At 46.3% G+C, this 22663-nt stretch overlaps 1 protein-coding gene across 4 annotated transcripts in view; it reads right to left on the reverse strand.

The window, feature by feature from the left end:
* LOC144098506 (cubilin-like) overlaps positions 1 to 22663 on the reverse strand; it is a 247792-nt gene that overhangs the window by 31016 nt on the left and 194113 nt on the right. For all 4 annotated transcript variants that reach the window (XM_077631195.1, XM_077631193.1, XM_077631194.1 and 1 more), the window contains 2 exons: positions 13402 to 13609; positions 9716 to 9924 (listed from right to left, as the gene is read on the reverse strand). In XM_077631195.1, the coding sequence (XP_077487321.1) occupies positions 9716 to 9924; positions 13402 to 13609 (417 nt within the window). The remainder of the gene's footprint in view (positions 1 to 9715; positions 9925 to 13401; positions 13610 to 22663) is intronic.

The following is a 22663-nucleotide window of genomic DNA, read 5'->3' on the forward strand; positions in this document are numbered from 1 at the left end:
GGAGGAGGAGGGGGAACAGCAGAGAGGAAGAGAACGCGGTGGAAAAACGGAGAGTGCACGCGGGCGCGTTTTACACGTCGAAGCGGGAGTGAATTAAGCCAATCACATTTCGGGCAGGCGTGCTTGCGGGCGCCCTCTTTCTGCCTTCGAACAGAAAGAACGAAAGAAGAGAGGAGAAAAAAGAACACGAAACGGAGGCTTCGAAAACCTGTCAGAAAATTCCTCGCATCCTTCTCCTCTTGCTCCTTTTTTGTCCTTTTTAATCCTTCGCCTTTCTTCTCTGCTCCTCACATTTCGAGCCTCCCTTTCGGTTTAATTTCGCTTTTCCTTTCTCCGATTTCTGGTCGCTCCCGATTTTCTGCGGCAAGGTTCGGTCGGTGTGTCGTCACGGTTTTGGGCACCTCTTTTCAAGATAACGTTGGCAGATTAAGCCAAGAAGGGGTGTCCAATAAAGTTTCGATACTTGTAATGCTCTCTTTATTCCTTAATGTGTGGAAATGAAAGCCGAGAGAGGGATGACGTAGTGATAACATTTAAAAGGATTTAGAGCCTCCTACTTTGCAGGAATTTGGAACTTTGCATTTAAACGGCGGTGATTCTGACGCTAGCCTGTTGGTGATTCATGCGCACTTTAGCTCGTATTTGGTTGGCAGTCCTGCTAAGTAATTCGGGGGACGAATTGCACGGCATGATTGAGGACGTAGGCAGGCAAAGCAGAACGGTTGGACTAAAACGTATGTGAAGAAAACTAATGTTCAACTCTATAGGAAGGCAGCAAGAGCTTACGATAGGCATCGAAGCACTGGAAGCTTATAAGGAAACACGTCTACTGAGGGCAGGGAGTGACCGCAGATCAGGACCACGAGAGTGAAAAAATTGGAAGTGGCTTAGCTCGGCTAGTGGGAGGTACGTAGTGAGAGGTACGTTTCCCTGGCTTAGCTTGTTGTGGTCACTGAATGCTTAGCAGTGAGAGACATTGGGCTCCATCTCGGCGGCTATGCGCCGTCTATTACGCTCGGCAGTCTCGCATCTTCGTTTGGCAAGAAGTTCCTCTCTCTGTTAGGGCGTCTCCGCTGCTCTCTCCGCCTTCTGACGCTAATTCTCTGTTTGTTGAGTAGCCAACTGCCAGGCGACAACCTCAGGATTGGAAGAGTTAACCTTCTCTTGTCTATACCGCCGTTTAGCAGCGGCTGGACTCTCCTTCTCTGCATCCATGTCAAACGTTGTTATACAGACGCCCATTACATCTCCGCATTTTATACGCAATGCTGCGCACGCGATGCATGGTTCGGGTGATAGAGCGGCGTGCGACGAAGCGCGCGGAGCACCTGTGGGGTCTCTCTGGTTACCATGGTATCGGCGCATACGCGCAACTGCTCATCCGCGTGACGTCACGCACGGCTCCGACGGAGGAGGGGGCGCGCGGCCGCGGCGATGGCGAAGCACCCGCCACACCTGCCGCTGCTCTCCGGTTGCCATGGTAACGGCGCATGCGCACAACTGGTCTCTCCCGGCCACCGCGAAATGCTCGACTGGTAGCCTAGTGTATCGCTACAATAACTAGGAGAATAAGAATAGGGTGAAGTGCATCTGGCACGTACACTCAGATCATGAACAAAAGTTTGCTGGCATCCCACAAGAAGAAAGCATACAACCGTTATATGTTGCTAGTAGTCGCCGAAGCGGCAGAAACGCGGAAGCTTACAAAAATGCTCGAAATTAAGTTGAGGAGAGCGCAGCAAGCTATGGAAAGGAAAATGTCGGGTGTAACGTTAAGAAACAGGAAGAGAGCAAAGTGAGTCTGGGAACAAACGCGAGTTAATGATATCATATTTGAGATGAAGAAAAAATGGGCGCGATAGATAGATAAATTTAAAGAAACGAAGGCGTAAAATGCAAAGGCAGGATAAGCGATGTTCCCTGGGGGTAACGGATTGAATTTCTATAGAAGGTAAGGATAGCAAGTGGCGGAAAAGAGTCACACTGGCGGACGAAATAAGGAAGCTTGACGGGATATAAGGTGGCCACAGCTGAAGTAGACGGGCGTTTCAGATTGGGCAAGGCTAATTTGTCACAATTTTCGCACAAGTCCGCAGGGTCTTATAACCGTGCGTTATGCAAACAAAACTACAATTACATTGCTGCTGATTGCTTTGTTATGACTCTCATGGCTAAGGTGGCGCTTAAATTCTGCACTTACGGCGCACAGAATGATGTACGCAACTTGCTTTGTGTCGGCTTCAGTTACTGCTTGAATATAATGCGCCGCAGAGAGCCGGAACTTTTATTTAGAACCCTTTGCGATACACCATCCAGAATAATTTTAAACCATGCATGCGGAATGAACAGAAAAAATTATGTTTAAAATGGGCGCTCTTGTATTTAACGCAAGCACCGGTGAGGTCCCGGAATGTAGTATGTGTATCCGTTCGCTTGTTTTAGGGTGTTTCTAAACACCCTAAGTTAAGCTGAATTGTTTAAATAATGTCTTATTCTTACAGGAATGAGTCAAAAGCTGTACAGCTAATATCCTGAAAACATTGTAGAGAAATGACGTAGATATCTGGACGCGGAAGAAATTTCTTAATTAACCATCAGGGAGGGCTCCGTTATTTTTTGTGCTATCTAGCCATGTTCCTTGGAAAAATCTGAAAATTTGAAAATGTTCCTACAGCAGGATCATAATTCGTGACTGAAAGGCTGAACCTTTTATCATAAATCCACAGAAGGACGGCGATGATGTCCCTGCTGGAACATCAGTGAAAAAAAAGAAAAAATGGCCAGCGCGCCAGAATTGGCGTTGGAAATACTTTTAAAGATATGCCTTCCTGTTCAACGCGCACATTTTAAGTTTCCAAACTGTACGGCTGTCTGTTATCTTCCAAGACAGCTCAGTTCAAACTCGGCAAATAAATATGTTCGGTACCTCAGCAAATAAAAACGCATTATCTGAAAAAAATTGTAGTTCTTCGAGAGATTGACGAGAAGAGCAGTTTAAAAGAATTTGGAAGTCCTGGCCGGCTAGGAAGATATTTTGTTTGAATGAATAACCGTAAAGTCGAACCAGCAAATGGTGCTGCATGTTCATCAATTCAGGAAATACTTTTGGAATGCAAAAAGGAAGACGACTCAGTGTTATGTTGCTTCGAGAAAGCGACAGAGAAATGACTGCGCGACGAATTTTCTTCGCCCAACTAACTCTTTCTGTGACCATGATGACTGTTCTATAAACAGATAGAGTAAATATACAGAGCAGCAGGTCTGTTAATATAAACCCGATTCCACTTGAAGCAGACAGCGCAGGCAAAGTAAATGACAGTGCGCGAAAATTTTGTCTGTTTGCTTGTCATGACTACAAAGCTTCAGAGCTGGAAATTTAAAAAAATAACCTTTTCCATTCAGCGGTTCTCGGTTGTATCTGATAAAAAATTCCTATTTTTTTTCACTCCTTTTCTAACGCTGCCTGTTTAAAAAATATTAGCGCTGCAGTTGTCTACCCAGACCAGCTCAACATTCCTCATGCATTTTTAAATACTGCTCACTCCCAGAGCCTTGTTCGCTGTTTTTCGCCATTACAGGCTTTTAACAGAACCTTCTATGCAAAGAGAAAATGAGCATAGACTGCAGAGTCAGCGAACCCCACGGCTCAAAGCACGCGCCCAGGACGACACGGCTGTCTCGACCTACGGCGAACTCACCTGTTGAGAGGCGCCCACCGAACAAGCTCCCCCGGGTACGACGACCCGATTCAATTAGACCCGTTTTTTGTCTCCTCAGCAGTCGACAAAGTAATCAGAGATAAAAAAAGCGTTTCATACAAAAATAAAGTATCGGTGATTTGTTCTCTGCCGTAAGAGCAAAAAAAACGTTATCGCCGCAGAAAGCGAAAAACTGCGTCAGCAGCATGCAAAGCTGGCAAGGGAATGAGCTGACTACGGCTCGTTCTGATTGTGCAAACACAGTCTGCAAGTTTCATGGTTGCAAATGTTTCCCTTTCATGCAAAGACTGCGCTGGGCAGAGTGAAGTAAAGGCACGTTCTATCCTTGTTGCGAGGTACTCGTTCCGAAGGTCGTTAAGAAATTTCGTAGTTCCTTTCGGGATCTTGTTTTTTGTTCTTCGATGTTTGCGCAACGATTGCGTAGGCTGCTGAGGGTAAAGGGCTGCTTTGCAGATGGCAACCTACAGGGGCTATCTACAGCCATCCCAGAAGAAAAGATATTCTTACCAAACGCACACTCTGCTTATTGTCAGTTCTGCATCGGTAAAATGGACAGAGTATGTTGCTTCTATTCAGCACAGTGCTCTTGGCATTCGCATGCATCACCGGTATGTGCCGCAGAGAAGGTTATGCTATGTAGCAGTGACTCTGTACGTCCAGTCGCACTCAGTATTGCCTGTAACGCGCCTGCAGTGGCCCAACTCAGGTTTCCGCTTTATTGCAATTAAATGCGCATTCGCACAGAATACTAAACGTGCAAAAAACAAACAAACTTGTGAGGCACTTAAGTTTTCCTTAAGAGTATGACGCCATAGCGTTAAAAGGTTTATGCTGTAGCTTGAGAGTCCCTTGGCGCATGCTTTCGCAGACATCGACACGCTAGTTGCCATTACATAATCCTTTATTACACATCGTCGTCCATATCATCAGCGACGCTAATTAGTAGCCTTAATTAACTAAATGTTCCTGTAATGTAATTCGCTTACTGTGCGGTGTTGAGAGGTTCGTACAAGGCCTCTATTTATCCCACAGAACGAAAGTTCCTTAGTGATCCAGCCATATTCATCATGGGAAAGAACCTGACACCTCAAGCGAAATTCAGCTGGGACTTGAGGAAGCTTAATGCAAAATTATTAAAGGACGATACGTTTTTCTTAGAAACAAAGAACGTGTTAGAAAAAGTTTGGTTGAGTTATGAGAAAAGTTGGGCAGAAAAGTGAGAGGAATTTAAAGTTGATGTCAAAATGAGGGCTCTCGAAAGGTCCGTAGAAATCAGACATGCTGAAAAAGCTGAACAAAAGAACCTAAAACCTAAACAAAAGAACCTAAAGGAAAATAGAGCTCCGGGACTTTACTTGGATCTTATCAGCGAAGATAAAGCCAAGCTTGAGGCTATAAATGTGACAAGGTTTTAGGCAGCTGCAATCCGTGCACGAACGGATCGCTTGCTGATATGCCCAGTAGGCGGAATTTGACGACAGAAAAAAGATACGCTAGAAGGGAGGATATCGTAGAAATTGAAAACAAAGACACTCTGACGGATGATCCGAATGTGATAAGGCAGGCTTTCAGCCAGTATTAGCGTGATTTGTTCGCTTCCAAATTGGCGGATGTACAGGCCTTTCAGGCTGAATTTTGAAATATATTACCCCAACTGACCAGTGAAGACACTGACATCCTGTCTGCCGACTTATCAACAGCAAAATTGGAGTACGCTTTTGATGAGCTCCACTTGGGGAAATCGCCTGATCCTGATGGGATAACTGCGGAACTTTATATGCCATTCAAACGCGAAACTCCTCTCATTTTACAACGCGTTTATGAAGAGTCATTTAGAATGGGTATTTTACCACCGTCGTTTTCTCGTGCGCATACAGTACTTATACCAAAAACTGACAATCCTGCTAAGCTTAAGCTAGTTACTGGCTATCGGCCGATAATGCTCTCTAATGTCTATTATAAACTTTTTATGAAAGTATTAGCCAAACGTTTACAGTCAGTTATGGACACCTTGGCTGCCCCCCACCAGACGTGTGGAACTCAAGGGCGGACCATCTTCACGAATGTTCATGCTACTCGGAGTATACTGGAATGCTGTGACGCTGACTTTAGGCGAGTCGCAATGTTGCAGATTGATTTAAAGAAGGCCTTTGACTGCGTATGTCATGACATTCTTTATAAAATCCTCGAACATGTTTGTGTTAAGGAAGTTATTTTAAAAGGGGTTAAAATGGCTTATAGTAACTGTACCATGAATCTGGTTGTTAACCAAGAGCTCACAGACAGAATTGCCGTGAGAGCATCCGTGCGGCAAGGCTGCCCATTGTTACCGCTACTTTTCGCTCTGTACCTAGAGCGACTTTGCCGGAATGTAATAAACAACAGTTATATTTGTGGTTTTGAACTAGAAGCATGTGAAATTAAAGTACTAGCTTATGCCGATGATGCGGCAATTTTTTGTAGCGACCACAGCAACATAGAACATGCGATGTCGGTTGTTCGCAGGTTTTGTGATGTAACGAATAGCGTTGTTAATCTGGGCAAATGTGCGGACCTTTGGCATGGGAACTGGACATCAGCGCCTTTGTTTCATACAAGTGTAAAATGGTCACATGTCCCTTCCAAATACCTAGGTGTTCCTCTTGACAAGTATCGAGATAACGATGACTTTTGGAAGCAGAAAATTCAAAAACTGTCCAGATGTACACAGAAATGGTCAGGAAAGGAACTGTCCATTTTCGAGCGCACAAACATATGCAATATATACCTGGTTTCAAAGGTGTGCTATTTGTTACAGGTCTTTTCATGCTCTCGACTTAGCATTCAAAAGTTTCATCGTCTCTTTGCAGTTTTTGTTTGGCAGTCCTCATGGGAGAGGACAAAACGTGATATTTTATTGCTGCGTTTGAGAAAAGGGGGTCTTTCCTTGCCACACTTGTACCTTAGTCAGGTGGTGTACAGGCCGACACATCTTGGCCGACACCTGAACGGCGCCGTAAGGAAAGGGATAAAGGAGGGACTGGGACAAGAAAGGACGAAAGAGGTGCCGAGTGGAGGGCTCCGGAAACATTTCGACCACCTGGGCATCTTTAACGTGCACTGACATCGCACAGCACACAGGCGCCCTAATGTTTCGCCTTCATCGAAACGTGGCCACCTGGGCGGGCTCGAACCCGCGTACCCCGAATCAGTAGCCGAGCGCCCTAACCACTGAGCCACCGCGGCGGGTGCTTTTTGAGTAGAGTGCTTTTTTCGGCATAACATTCGCAGCGGTGTAATGCATCTGAGTACAGCTAAGGCGTGCTAGTTAGCAGGCTGGTTAATTAATACTGAGTAGTTTCTGAATATTGCTGTTAGGCTCCTTAATGATTGAGAGACGCGTAGCCCTCGTAAGTAATATCAATATCAGGTTTTAGAATTTTGAAAACGCGGTTACCTTTAGCAATGTGGGCCCAAAAAGTGTGGCTACATCGCGCCAAAATATGCACTTCGAGACGCTTGCAGGCAAAGCAACCTTGCCAGTGCACGAAACTCGTCGAAATAGCGAAAATTTATTGGCCCGCAGCGCCGAAGGTAACCGCGTTTTCGAAACTCTAAAAATTGGTATAGATATTAATTGCAGTGAGCTGCACGCCACCTAAATATTATGAAGTCTAACAGTAATAGGTAAAAAGTCAACTATTCACTATTAGTTAACCAGCCTGCCAGTTAGCACGTCTTAGGTCTATTGTGATGTACTACAGCGCTGAGAATGCTATGCCGAAAAAAGCGCTCTTCTCGTTCAAAAAGCCTACTTTTTCATAACTGCAGAAAACCTTGGGTGAAACACCCTGTATAGTTCTACACTCTGATTCTTTTCCATTGAATTAATCTAATTATTAGCTTCTGCGTTTTTTACCTCTTGCTTCAAGCTATTTATTTCTCCTTCCTTGTTTCCTGCATACTTACCGGTTAGTTTCATAGTTATTCTCAACCACTGTGAAGGGACTTTAATAGAACAGGAGAGGTCTGCATGGTTGTCAGCCTGGCATCAACCAATGTGGGTCAATGCTCTTTCTGTATAAGTGTTTATATATTTTAGCTGCCCACCTGTAATCGTCCAATTTCTTCAGGTGTTCTCCATATAATGTTTTACTCTGACCTTCCCGTGCTTCAAGCGATGCCCAGAAGATATCCCCCTGGACTGCCTTGTTTGTGGTTTTGTCATAAGCACTAAGTGCAAATTTTCCATCAGCTCTCTGATTTATTTCTAGTCTCTCGACTGAACTTCGGCCCTTAGTCCCAGAATCGCATTGTCGAAAGTGAGCCCCGGTACCATTATTCCTTCCCAAATACTTCTCAGTACTTCATACCTGTTTTACCGCCGTAATTCTCTGTTTCCTTGTCGCGGCATCTCTGTGCCCTTTCGCCTTAACAGTGCTTTTCGACTCACATCTGTCCTTCCTTTACTCGTACCACGAGATATTTGTATTCTGCCAGTTTGGATATTTCATGGCCTTGTATTGTGAGCACCTGATAAGTGGAATCTTTGAAAATCATCAGACCTGCCTTAATTGCGCTAAAAGTGAAATCTAGAGTGTCTCCGGCGACGCCACAACAATTAACCAGAGATTGCAAATCTTCCTGACTATCTGCTAGCAGTCCACATACATTAAAGCGGCGAGCCTTTGCTCAGTGACCTTTCCACCTAATCTCTTCCACAGATTATAACCTAGATTACTTTCTTGTAGCTTTATTTTCATATTTATTATATACAGCATGAATACCAGCGGTGATAGAGGACAAACCTGCCTTTATCTTTTGTGTACCTCGACAGTTGCTGTACTTCTTATCCCTGCCCATGTAATTCAGCTTTATTATCTCGGTATATTTCCTGTAATTCTCTCACGATCGATACCTTCATCTTTCAGTATGCTCCACAGGAGTTCTCTGTTCTACGCAGTTGTATGCACATTGCAGCGCTTATGCCCAGGAAGGCTAAATACAGAGGTCTGATTTTCACCTTAGCTATGTCTATGCATAGGGTAAACACGATCAGGTTATTGTCACGTAGTGGTGACGGCAGTCGAAGCAGCGATGAAGACGGACAAAAGGGTCTCCTAAAAGAAAACTGTTTATTGGGCTGACTTGCACCCAAAATGGACTGAATCAATCGGCGGCGGCGAAGCGACAAGCGTGCTCGGCGGTCGTCGAACAGAATGCCCGCCGCTGTCGGCCGTGCTCAATTTAAAGCTGATAGCGAACTTTTGAGATAAAGAGCGCAAAGTTACTAGAACATTCCGGAACAACGTAGAATCAGCTCTTCCTGGCTGCGATCAATCGAGATAAATCTAGTCGCGTCTTGCGTCGCAAACAAAGCGATAAAGTGATGTGGCGGCAGATTTGAAAAACGAAAAACACTGCAAATATTCGTGGCACTATTAACGAAGCGCTTACCGGTTCTGAACCCGTTCTGAAGTTATCCGAGCATCTTATTAATTTCTCTCCATTACTGCATTCTTAATTTCACTGTCTGCATTACCAGTCTGTATACATCAGTCGTTATCCTAATGGGTGTGAAAGATTTTATGTTCATCCTGTCTCCTTTCCCTTTACAAATCAAATTCATTTTGCTTTGTTGCCAGCTGTCCGGAGTACACGGGCCTTTAGAAAGTTGCCTCCATCGAAATTAGACCGCCGCGGCCGGGATCGAACCTGCATCTTTTAGGTCAGCAGCCGAGCGCCATAACACTGAGCCACCGCGGCGGCGAACTTAAAATATCGCTGCTGTGAATGAATACATTTCGTCAGTAGAAAGCGCGAACGAAATCAGATACAAGATGCTAACGCATTCCATATGCGCATCAATCGCATTGATAGCCCGTGATTTTTTTTTTTATCTGGAAGGGGTGGCGGGAGGATTCTGCAGGAGTCAGGCCCTATATAAGTTCGGGGCCAAGTGGGCATCGCATCAATGAAAATGCGAGAGCAGCGCGGCAGCGTCACCACGTTCTCACCGAGGTTGACGAACTTTTCGCCGAACTCGAACCACCCGGCGAACCCCCTGTTCTGGCTGTCGGCCGTGCGCCGCAGCGTGGTGAACTTGACGTAGAGGTTGGAGGCCGACGAGTAGACCACCAGGTTGCGCTGCTGGCCGCAGTAGGTGCCAATCAGCGTGTCGTCGCTCGAGTTGCCGTCGTATATCTTCACGTAGTCGAAAGGACAACTGCGAGAGAAAGGAAGGCGCCGCAGCTCAACTTCCTATTCTATGATGACGGTTTTGAAAGGTGGCGTGCTTCTGTGCATGGCTGATTGCTTAGGGAGTTAAACAAAGGCAGAATTGTATGCTTGCACGCCTTTCTTTAACCAAATTTCTCGCTCGTCTTTAGCGGCGACACTTTTGCTTCTGAACTACGTAGCTATATAGGATAACCATTGGGGCCAAAAGCTCTCATGTTAAGAACAAGGAGCAGACTTGTCATGACTACAAGTGTCACGTACGTGCGCAGGTTATCCGCGTTATCCAGGATACCTTAGAAAATCAGGTAGGTTAAGAAGAGGACGAAGTATGCGAGGCGAAGATGGCTTCTATATAATACATGGTCTTCTATGTAAGCTGCAGTGAAAGGCAGAACAACTACCTTTAGTTTTCCCATTTGCATCACAGCATAATTTGTTAGAAGCTTCGCCTCGAAACAGCACAAGGAGAGCCCTTGGAGTGCCGCAGGTTGCTGCGAATAATGAAGCTCTTCGTGGGACACTATCGAAACCTCTGTGTCTTTTTTCATCGCAAATGTTATTAATTCAACTTGGTCGCCTAGAAGAGTAGCCGAGTGAGACCTTCTACAGAGTGTTCGAAAGAGGCCTGAGTTTCGTGCTTACTTGGGACTTAACACCCTAAGAGCCATAGGTTTTAATTTTTGGAGACGTAGGCAGCGGATAAACCCGTCTTGGTTATTTAAGAGTGTCGACTGTTCTTTAACAGCACCTCGCTTTCGCACTAAGCGGAGTAATAATTTGGCGTAAACTTGTCAGTTTGTACTCGAATATATTGAAAGATAATTTAACCGCATTATGAAATTTTCACTGGTGGTTTTGTGGATAAGGTCAGTGGAGCTAGCGCAACAGCGTTCCATATTCCATCTTTGAATACTGCCTGGTCTGCCCGCCTTACACGGGTCGTTTCCTCTCTTACAAATGAAATTACTGCCATTTAGGTGGCTTTACAGAGGCAAATGTATTTTCCGGCTAAACCTGTTGCCATCCTGACGCATTCAAAATTTGCCCTTAAGCGGTTAGAGCGCAGATTTCCCTCTTCAAGGCTGACCCTTACTTCTCTGCGTTTGGCGCCGCAGCTGCAGAACAGAGGCCTCTTTTTACGTTAATAGTGGGTTTCTTCGTATATAGGTGTCTTGGACAACGAGGTGGTGGAGAACCTTTCCCACGAAGCCGTGCTTGCGAATCCGTCAGGAAATTTTCGTCTAGATGAAATGAGATTCTTCGAAGAAACTGTGCTCAATCATTTCTGATTTCTATGCTGCCGTCAAATCAACCCTGGGTGACCAAGGGACTAAGGAGACGTGAAGCCACTCATCTGCACCACACTCGCTCGGGATCTGCTCGAATACTGGCGCGGATGCATAAGAGGGGTCTGGCAACGTCACTGCTATGCTATGTAGTACATCAAATGGTGTGCACATGAATCTAGATCATTATCCTATGTGTTGACCAGATTACAACTCGGAGCAGTGAGTTCTACTCGCGTTCCTCAAGAGGGCAGGAGTGCCGCACGGTTCACTTCGAGACTTTATTTAGACGCGACGAAACCAGACATATAGGAAGGAGGCTTCCTGCATTATTTTAAAATTCCTTCAATTAGGAATCTGATCTGGACTCAAGATGAAGACAGCAGCCATTGATGACCATTGTGGGTGTTTGTGCGCGTGGCAGTGTAGTTGTTCTAGGTCACAGATCTGTTCCAAATCTCTTGCAACCAATATTTAAGTGTCGCTACGGTTGAGCAGTTGCCGGAAGAATAACTGCAAGTACCAGCAGCTCGAAGCAACTCAACTCAGCTCAACCCAAGAAAATTGCATGCACGATGGATCATAATGCATTTCTACAGCAGGCGCAGCACCAGGCGTTTGGCGCACGTATCTGAGGATTTTATTTTTCATTAGGCTGCGATGTCAGTGCACGTTAAATAACCCAAGGTGGAGGAAATTTCCGCAGCCCTTCACTGCGGTGTCTCCCATAGCCTGAGTTGCTTTGGGACGTTAAACCCCATAAACTAACTAACTAACTAACTAACTAACTAACTAACTAACTAACTAACTAACTAACTAACTAACTAACTAACTAACTAACTAACTAACTAACTAACTAACTAACTAACTAACTAACTAACTAACTAACTAACTAACTAACTAACTAACTAACTAACTAACTAACTAACTAACTAACTAACTAACTAACTAACTAACTAACTAACTAACTAACTAACTAACTAACTAACTAACTAACTAACTAACTAACTAACTAACTAACTAACTAACTAACTAACTAACAACTAACTAACTAACTAATCAACTAACTAACTAACCAACCAACTAACTAACTAAACTACGCGAACATGCAAGCAAGGAAACGAATGGTACAACGCTGCAGTAAAATTTTCCTCCAATTCATCCTGCCGATGTCAGCAGTTTACCCAGAAAATCCTGTTTTCAAGAAACCAGTACATCGATCGAAGTGATCGTTGATTCGACCGTAGGGCCACGGTGTCACAACTTGGGGATGACTAGAGAAGCCCCAGTAAGCTCAACACTCCCCGAGTCTGTTCTGTTTTCATCCTTTCAGTATCCCAAGCTCAGCAATATCTCCCACTTCCAGCTTATTCTACTCGGCTCCCTTTAGAAGTACAGCCCTATGAAAAAAGAAGAGGCCACAAATAGGCTTATACTGCACGAGGCAGATTTAGGGTTGTTTGACGGCGGAACGAATCACTGGCCCGTCAACGCAACGGCTTTGTCCAAGACCCTTTTCCCAAGCAGTTCACCCCAGTGAAGCCGAGCACCAGGCCAGGGAAATCTTGTAACCATTAGAAATTCTGTGGGTATATCCTGAGACACTGGGGATCGAACCCAGCGCCTCCCGAATTCGAGGCGGATTCTCTTCCACAAGACCATATGCGCTTCGTACTAGTAGTCGGGATGCTCTGATTCTTTGTAGGATATCCCCTGAGCAAGAGTACATGAGCACGGCTCTGGGAGCACGGCTCTGGGAAAGTCTATAGAACTAGATGACCTTAAAATCTCATTGTTATGCACATGAAAAGGCATTACGAAAACGCGGAAATTCCGACCGACCGCACTGCTGTGGCTGTTCCAAATACTGGAAGCACGAACCACCGCGCTCGGAACTGAGTGCAGCCTATATTTTAGGAACACCAGCAGCTTCATTAAGAGTGGCTACAATAAAAAAAAAGAAAGCGCAAATGCACTCGCGAAGCGCTCGGTGGTAGAACTGCTTCAGAGATGCAGTACCTCGATTTGTTGCTCTTTTCCTCGGCATGCAATGAACAACGCCGTTAGCTGCAGAATACCCTTCACTCTATCGAGGCAACTTCTTCGTCTAATGTACCTCTTCCTCTTCTCGTCACTTATGCCCCCACAAAAGGAAGCAAACATCGGGCACCACTCACTGAGAGCCACCGTAAAAGAGGTCGAAGTCTAGGAACTCGAGGCGCACGCGTTGTCCGCGGCTGCCCAGGAATCGGTAGCGGCACTGGAGGTTCTTGGGGTAGACGCCCGGGTAGGTGGGAGAGAAGAAGTCCCCCTCGCGCTTCTGGTCGCCGTAGATGGTGAAGCTGCACACGGAGCCCGGCTCCGGCTTGCCCAACAGGAAGCGGGCTGGTAATTTTGGGGGAGAGGAGGAAAGCAAGAGATAAATATACAAACAAATATCTGAACACTAAAGTGTGCAAATGTGCCGACAGAGAAAAACTAGACAACGGCGCAGTTGAACCTCGTTATAAAGAAGTTGAACGGCCCTGGTGATTACTTCATTACAACAGTAGTTTCGTTATAGCCCGTGTTTACCGAGCTTCCTAGGGGAATCGTCATTGCTTCGTCATATCCATTATTTCGTTATAAACCGTTTCGTTATAACGAGGTTCGACTGTATATGCACGGGCAAGTAGCACTGGTTGTAAGGACACAGATTCTCCACTTCGCGAGCACACAGGAGAAACAAAACTACAACGCTGCAACTCTCGTCCCGGTGCAAAAAACAAAACAATAGGAAAGCAATGGGTCGGCACGTGGCTAGCAACGGCACGAAGCGCCTTGATCAGAATGCCTTTCGTGCTCGACACAATGTCTCCGCGAAGTAGTTTCATGTCGCAACTAGAGCGCTTGTGTGTACACACAAACGTAAGATACAGCAGGGGGGCGGGGGGGGGGATAGAGAGAGAGAGAGAGAGATCAGAAAGGGACAGAACTGCACCAGCAGCAAAAGAGGGCGCCCCGGCAAGAAGATGCTTTGAGCGCAGCGCCGACAACAGGAAACCCGGGCGACGCGCAAGTGGCGTTAATATCCCCATAAAAGGGACTGCGTTCCCGGAAACCGTCAGGGCAACGGAGCGCAATTACCACATTCTCCTCTGTTCGGGTGCGTCTTGGCTTTTCTATTATTCATTTATTTATCGTTGGTCCTGCGTTTGCTCAGAGATTCTTTGAACATGATTGCCCTTTCGGTGAAAGATAGAAAAAAAAAATAACGAGCCTGTTACTGCAAGAGAAGTGGCGTGACGCGTTTTCCTACCTCATGCTTCTGCTCTGGAGATAATGCTCAAAGGGCGGTTACAAAGCGAAGCGAAGTCATAGCTGGTCGGTCGTCCCTGCTGCCAAAGGCAAACCAGTGCTGATATGAGCGAAGAAACGCAGTTGGAAAGGAACGTGGGCTGCTCAATGTACACCTTTATGTTCGTGACACCATGCATTTGTCTTGTTTTGCAGTGTCTAAGATTGCTTGAAAGAAGAGAGCAAAAAAATCCCGAGTGATGCAAAAAAAAAAAAATGACCGAAGAGGTATGCTGAACTGTTTGTGCTGTGCTGTTTTGCCAATTGTTCAGGGAACATACCTTGGCGCCTGGTATCAGTAGGATGAGCCTACGATATTATGCCCTAGCGTTCAGTTCGGGACTAAAATGCTGAATAAGACAACGGCACAGGAAGAAAGGCCAAAAGACGGATGCGTAATCGATAATTGCACTTGAAGGAGAAGCAAAAGCCTCGCAAACTGATGATGCAGAATTAAAAAAAGAAAAAAACTACTTAGCGATCCTACGTGGATTGTTGAAATGCGTTAGCATTTTCTGGCGCTGGGGTTCGTTATATCCGAAGTTTACACACTAAAACTTCGTTATATCCGATGTGGTACACGAAAGTGCGTTGTACCCGAAGTGGCATACTTAGGTTCATTATATGTGAGGTTAACAACACTCCGCGCGCAACGTCACACGGGCACGCGTGAAGGTTGTCGCCATTTCTGCTTGCACAGGCCCTTAAAATGCTAACGCATTGAAATGTATTATTGAAAGGCCTGCCAATATATATGGAAGGTAGATATAGACGCCAGGCTTGCCGAATAAAGAGTGGTAACGAGGTTAAGAATTCTGCATTCTTCCGGCCAGCGAATAATCCCGGCATCCTGTCGCTGGCAGGTATTTGCGATAATCGCAAATGCCTTTGTCCTGCAGTTCACTTTGCCCGCTCATAACAAACGAGCTAAAGTTTATGAATGACTGACGATGCACTGCTGTCACCTCGGCTCGTGAAAGACATCTTAGCTCTTTTATTGGTATAACGCGTGTACATGACGGTCCCTGAAGTCGCGTGTTCAGTATCTGACCGAAGAGGCCGCATTTAAACTAGAGCGAAATGAAGAAATGGTCCTGTTCCTCATCTCAGGAGAGCGATAAAGAATCCCACGTTGTGGAGATGTCCCAAAGAGCGCCATTACGGCATCCTTTGAAACGAACACTGCAGGGCCAACGTTAAATAACAGGCTGGCCTGCTCCTTTTACTAATAAAACATTACTCTTTCACTCGTAGAAATTGAAAATGCACAAGATTTTTTTTGACGTCGACCGCCTGCTTGTGGTCAAAGAACGCGGACTAGCACGCAATGCTCAAGCAGCTAAGTTATCCGTCTGTGCCATCTCTAGAAGCCTCGAGGAAGCGCGTCTGGGAAATTTCACAGTAGGCAGGCTTTCTTGCTTATAACTCAGCTACGGTGACGCAGATGGTCGTCCCCCCATACCGCCCCCCCCCCCTCCTGCTCCCCCCTTCTGAATCGTTCACGAGCGCGTTGGCGTGGCGAATGCGCATCCCGGATGAGCTAGCTGGCGTACTTTCACACGCGTTGCATATTTTATGCTTCCGTCCCATCAAAACGCCGGCCCATTTTTTTCTTTCTTCTTTTACGTATGTATAGGAAGGAGACTACGCTTTGTCCAGGCAGAGGGGTGTGGACACTGGTCGTTTGAGCTTGCGTGGCTAGTAAATATACATCACCACTTAGTGAAACAGTTTTGCGTCTCGAAGTTTTTCGCTCCGTACTGTGTTACTCGCGGTCTTCTTTCCCGTGTTTCTCTCCAAAATAATTTTGAAACGCAAGCTTCTAACAGGGCGCGCACCACTTTCTTTGCCAAGAGATAAAAATGCGCTCACCAGTACACGTTGATGGTTCGCTTATTCGCTCAAATTTTGAGCCCGTTGCTTATGCTAAAATGTTGGAATGAAAATTATAAAATGTAACACAGAATTCGTAGCGGCGAATTGAAGGCGGAGAGCTACGTGAAGCGGTTGTGAAAACCATCTGATACTGTCCTTGCCTTCCATCCTTGTGTTCTCCACCTCTTCTGTTACTCATACAACAATAGAGATCTCTAACCAGTACAGTTATGCAGCTACCTCGATATGTACCATTCCTTCGTTTCGTATTCACGACCAACCTTGGCAATGATTCCGACCGACGGAAACATGTTATTCGCTTTTTGACGCCCCTCTCCTATCGTCCAACACCTTATAAAAAGTTGAGCTGAGTTGAGTTGAGGTGTTGAATGCTACAGGTGGAATTGGCCTTGCTTATTCTGCCGGCAATTGCTCCACTGTAGAGTCACTTCTATGCTAATAATGTCCTAAAACCTGTCGGATCTATCCCGCTATGCGCACAGTCACTTATAATAGCATATATTCCACTCCCGCAGTCACCATCTATGCACACATTCACTCCACCTTATAAAGACTTCACATATCATACAAAGGGTAAGACTGCATGAGAACGAACAGTATTTGGTCTGCTCTCTTACCAAGTTACCGAAAATTGCCGCTATAGTAACATCTCAAACCAACAGTCGCGTTTATTCACGCTTGCATGGAACGTGTTTAAATCAGTTTTCTCGAAGTAATAACTATAATGGGATAAAAATTTGACCGTCGCCGTTGTTAAAGATAGCAAATCGCTGCGTCCTTTTTGGTATGACCATCTAAAGTATGACATTTTTTGGTGCGAGCATGTCACCGAGGCTCTGTGCCGACTCGAATAGCCCTTTACTTATGTCGGTGGTGCGAACTATTCTCTGCCTGATTTTGCTTGATGTAGGGAAGGTTTACGACTTCTGTTTTACTAAACCGAGTTGTACAGAGTTACGTGGATACTTTCTAAGTAGCAGACCCATCAAAGAGTAAAGAACGCCTTGCGCTTTCTTCGTAGAGAGCGTTCTTGGCAAATCAACTGCTTGCGATCCGCTACGACAAAAAAAAGAAAAAAAGGCAACAAAACATTCTGTTTCTATTGCATCCCCGTGACCTCTTCCCGGCCTATTTTAGAAAAATGAGCCTTTTTATTGGATAACAATTGGATGACGGCGGCAGTGGCGGCAATTTGATGCGCCATCCATGAACGATATGAGACTCGATTCCACCTATTACCTGTAAGTCGCTGGGGACAGAACTTCAATTTCAGCGACACCGCCATAGCAGCCTGTGTGGCTTCGACAGCGTCGTCCGCTGCGCGGTGGCTCAGGAACGGCCTATCTGTCATCCCTATTGTAATCTTCCTGCCTGGCATGCGGGTTATAGAAGCGGTTCACGACCGCACGGTCTGGGGCCCCGACGGCTGCCAGCAGACACGCAAAGAAGACGCAAAAGAAGCGATGGTTTTGAAGGATGGGAAGAGGAGGATGAGGAGAATGGAACGAAGAATGAAAGAGAAAGCAAGATGAGGAGAGGCGGTGGCAACTAGACAGAAGAAAGAGGACCGTGAACGAGGTGCCAGGAGGGGGACGCAGAAAATAGTGAAAAAAGGGGGTGAGATGCAGGGGGGGGGGGGAGGTAAAGGAAGACGAAAAGAATTTCGTGAGTACGAAGAGCGCTAGGAGAGAGTGAGAAAGAAAAAGAAATAAGTGACAGAAGGGAGTGAATGGAAGAAGCGAGCAGGAGCAAGGCAAGGCCGTATATAGTAGCCCAGTTGCGAAAGGGATGCAATAACGGCGCGAGCGTCGTCTGTCTTCCGTCGCCGAGGAGCGAGAGGCCGCCCCGGAGCTCGGGTTCGCTCGGGAAGCCGTCGCTAGAGGCGCCGCCGTCGCTGTGTATTGGAGGCAAAAAAATAAATTGCCCTAGGGTAGGAAAGGGAGCGCTGGGAGTAGGGATAGAGAAAAGGGACGCAGGGAAGAGAGTGCCCCGCTGCCTCCGCCGCACCCTCCCCCGATCCGGGAGCGATCGATGGCGGGCCGGCTCTGCCGTCGAGCACCCCCGGTTGCTGCCGCCTCGGGCGACGACTCGGGCCGCTGCAGCCGGTCGCGAGAGAGCGTGAGCGACGCTTGAACTTTAGCCCTTCTGTCTGTTAGGCGGCGGCGACGACGAGGTAAGAAAGCGTCGAGCAGAGAACAGCGCGAAGCTGTCGTCGGGCTTCAGCCGAGTCCTTCTCTGGAGTCCTTCTTACGACGACGTTGCGAGAGAACACAGTCTGGTTGATGATATCACAATGTTCTAGCACACCACTGCCGTGTTGCTGACGCTTCCGTCGCGTGCTAGAGGTGTACGCGTACCGCTATAGTTTCCGTAAGTGCAATAAGGTGAAAAAGAAATTTGTCCCCTTTACTTTCCTCCTGAATTTGTCTGCTGAACAGTTCATTTAAGGTTCCCCTTCCTGAGTTATTCGCTGAGGGCGTCGGAAGCCTCAGCTTCACAGCGCCAATAAAGGGGTCGCTATAGGACCAATAGAGAGAACAAGAAAGGAGGAAGCAAATGCGTTGCATCATTTCACTGTTAATCAGCACGCCAAAGTCATCCGAGTGTAATTAGCTTCTTGAATAGGAGGAGCTAGATCTGATACAGATAGCGCACGGTGACGGAGCACACCTCAGCACAGGCATATGGCATAGAAGAAAGAAGAGATACAAGGTTTTGTAGAAAACCAAAAATTACTGCAAACAAAAAAAAAGGTAGCACTTTCTTCTGTCCGTGGAGGAGGGCAGCCGACTAGAGGTGCCACTCCGGAAAATAAACCTCCCATGATAGCTGGCAAAACGAGGCCGAATTGATCGGTGACTTAAAGCGAGAGCACTGTTAGCTCAATCAATACGCCTTTAGAGGAGGGGGAGGGGGGGCTGAATAAGTTTATCGACACCATTCTTCCATCCAAAACCTACCGAGAACAGAAAAAGCTCGGCAAGAACATCGTGAATGCGTACACTTGGATGCATAACATTCGTCACTTCACAAGGATAACGAAAAGATCAAAAGATATACATGAAAATATAAAAATTTGTTTAAGTAGTTCATTTGAGCACATCCTACGAGGGCTGCAATTTCTTCCCTTTTTTACGCTCTGGCAGCAGCAGTGATGTTCGAGGATGGTAATAAAACAAAGAAAGCCCGTGCAGACTACGCAAACCTGTACTATGTCAGCTCCAGTTAAGAAAAAAAAAACCTGCAGGAAAAACAGAAACAACAATAAACCACGCCAAAGCTATTAGTAGCCTCACAAGTTCAAGAGAACACGCCAGATTGGAGACCTTCATAGAGCCCTCTGATCATGCTGCATTGGCTTCGATGCTCGGTCTAGCGATGACCGCTGTGACGTCTGTCTCGCAAGGTCTCCGCCAATGACAGCAGACGGTCGTCCAGACGACCTAACCCTGTGGAGACCATTGGTCTCTGTCCAGCAGGAGCGATGGCCCGGCAAAAGGAGAAAGGCGGTTGTCGATAGTCTGTTCGCACACGCAGACGTTATTAGTCGCAGACGTCACAGGCCAGCGCTCTCTGCGATACCAACGCGAAAGGGATAAGCTTTTGTGCGAGCCACTTCGAGCCGAGCCAGGCCAAAGCCGGCAGAGAAAGGTCGTTTCGCTCCGCGAGGAAACAGATGGAATGTGAAGCTGCACCGCTCGGGTGATGTGAGTGCAGCCGTGTGTATGTGTGCGCGTGTGCGTTCGGTACAGCCTGTTCTGTATCGTATAATGCCAGTTTCGCACGCCGAACACGTTTGGAGCCTGACGCGCAGAAGCCTCCGAAACTACCGGCTGTGCTGCGTGCGTTCGGAAGCGGCGGATAACGCATTAAAAGAATTGTTTTTGACACTCTTTGTTTCTATCTAGCAGAGGCAGTGTCGGGCGCATTTTACCCCGTATTATCATGTTTTTATTATATACTTTTGTTCTAACAGGTATTACCGAATTATTCTACACGTGAGTCGCATCGCGATTGTTTTTTTTTTATTTTTGAGAGAGAAAAACATAAGACGAGGAGACTTTGGCTTTTAGAGTGATTGCATCCACATGTCATACAACGCCAGCCAATAGCAAGGCGGCAGAGTGTTAGGAAGAAAAAAAAAAGAAAAACAAACAAGACAGTGAACTACCTGCTGCAGTCTCGACCGAACCGTGGGTCCATCTTCTGCGGAAGCGAAGCCCTGACACGCGAACGTCGATAGGAGTGATCGAGCACGCACTAACGGAAATTTCTACGCGATTTTCCATAGTCACCGCCCGTTGTACACGCGCAGCTGCGGAACCGGGGCAGACTTGATATATTCAAAAACCTCGGGGCTTCTTTTCTTTTTGTTTTTAGGGATTTATAGAAATGAAAACGGGAAAAAGATGTCGGCGTATATTTTTTTCTTCTTTTGTTCTTTGAACAATACGGCACACAAAACGCCAGCATCCATCAGCTCCTCTACAAACATGCTACATACCTCCGATCGCTCAGTCGGCAGCACACCACCCTTGGAACAGAAAGGCCGAGGGTTCGATCCAGGCTTGACCAGTGGCGCGCGGCTTGCACTATTATGTGGTGAGTGGTGGCCAAAACCGATTGCTCGGGATTCAGAAATAAATTCGAAGAATGCTCGAACGCACGAGAATTCGCAAGAGCGAGAGCGTTAACTGATTAGAATGATTAAAGGACATTTCACGTTTAAAACCTGCATAGATGTTTCTGAAAGTTCAGGTTTCAGTTTCGGCTTCTGTTCCCGCGTGAGTTCCAGGGTCGCTACACCACGATTTTGGGATGATTTTCTTCTGAGTTTTTCGAGAACGCCAATATGCAAGGTTTCTTTTTGATGTTTTTTGTGAGTGCTTTATTACCATTGCTATTTACTTTTGCTGAGTAAATAAGCTTATTCCTTGTTCTTCTGTCCTTGTTCATTCATCTCTCATGTATATTGCATTATGTACTGCTTTCTTAACGTTCAAGGTGTTTTTGTTCGCTCATTAATGTTACTTTTCCTGGCGCTTGTACTTTGTTTTATATGTTGTGTACTGTTTGTGTTTACGTTCTGTTGAACTGTGCATTGTCGGACCAAGTGGTTGCTATGAATTAGTGAAAAGTAGTTGCCGGAGCAGCTATTCAGCGCCAAACTCTTCTTTATTGTTCATATAAATAAAAAAAGGTTTCCCCAATGTCCGTCGTATGATTGCGTTGTTTCGAGCATTGTACTGGATCGTATAAATCACAGAAGGAGTAAGATGGAGAAACCTGATAACTTTGCGAGGCTTTCGGGAGCCGCGAATATCACGACTGTCGGAAAGAATGAGTCCCTTTGGCGCTTTCAGCGATGCGTGTGGCTGCAACTCTCATCCCTCTGGCCGACCAACTCATTTCTGCGGCCGCGCAGGCATCCGCTGACAATAACTGCGGCGTGAAATCGAACATTGCAATATGGATCGCTGCCCAACCAATACATATCACGAAGGTTTCCTTTAGGAATAAAAAAAGGTACGGTTATTGAATAAAAGGAAGAAACCAAAGCACAGACCAGTTATCTTGGCCTTGGAGTCGCCTTGCTAAAAAGAAATTTTGCGATCAGCCAAGAGGGACGTCAAAACACGCACAAGAAGGCTGTTACTTCGCTCGCTGTGATTTGATTGCTCATAATCTAGATATGAGACTAAACATAAGCGAAATTATCAGACTGTGCTGCAGTCGGTTTAGGAACCGAATGGCAAAATTGAAGACTAATCGGTAGTGCGCTCAGTGAAGAAGCCGCGATTGCTTGTTCCCGTGGGTGAGATGAAATGGAATCGCAATCTTCTTGCTTCTTGGAGCGGTGGCTGCGAAGTCCACGATGTTCGCCTACTGAGCGGGTTCGGTCCCAGCGACGATGGGTGTACTTTTCGATTGAGGTGAAAAACAGAAGCGCCGGTCCACTGTGATTGCGTTGCACTAGAGAGAACCTGGAGGCAGTAGAAAATCCATCTGTCGCCCTCTAAGTGCAGTGCTCCGGATGGCTCTTCAACCACCTCGCAACCAAGACGTAGCACTGAGGTGTTCGAGTCCGTTAGTTCCTTCAACAGAGCAACCCAGGTAGCCTCCAAAATGAATGTGTCATGAATGTGTAAGTCGTTTAATGTGTCATGACTCACCGGCCACAGGGCCAATTACGATGGGCCGTCTCCC

The sequence above is a fragment of the Amblyomma americanum genome, chromosome 7 (genome assembly GCF_052857255.1).
Source record: "Amblyomma americanum isolate KBUSLIRL-KWMA chromosome 7, ASM5285725v1, whole genome shotgun sequence".
NCBI classification, from domain to species: Eukaryota; Metazoa; Arthropoda; class Arachnida; order Ixodida; family Ixodidae; genus Amblyomma; species Amblyomma americanum.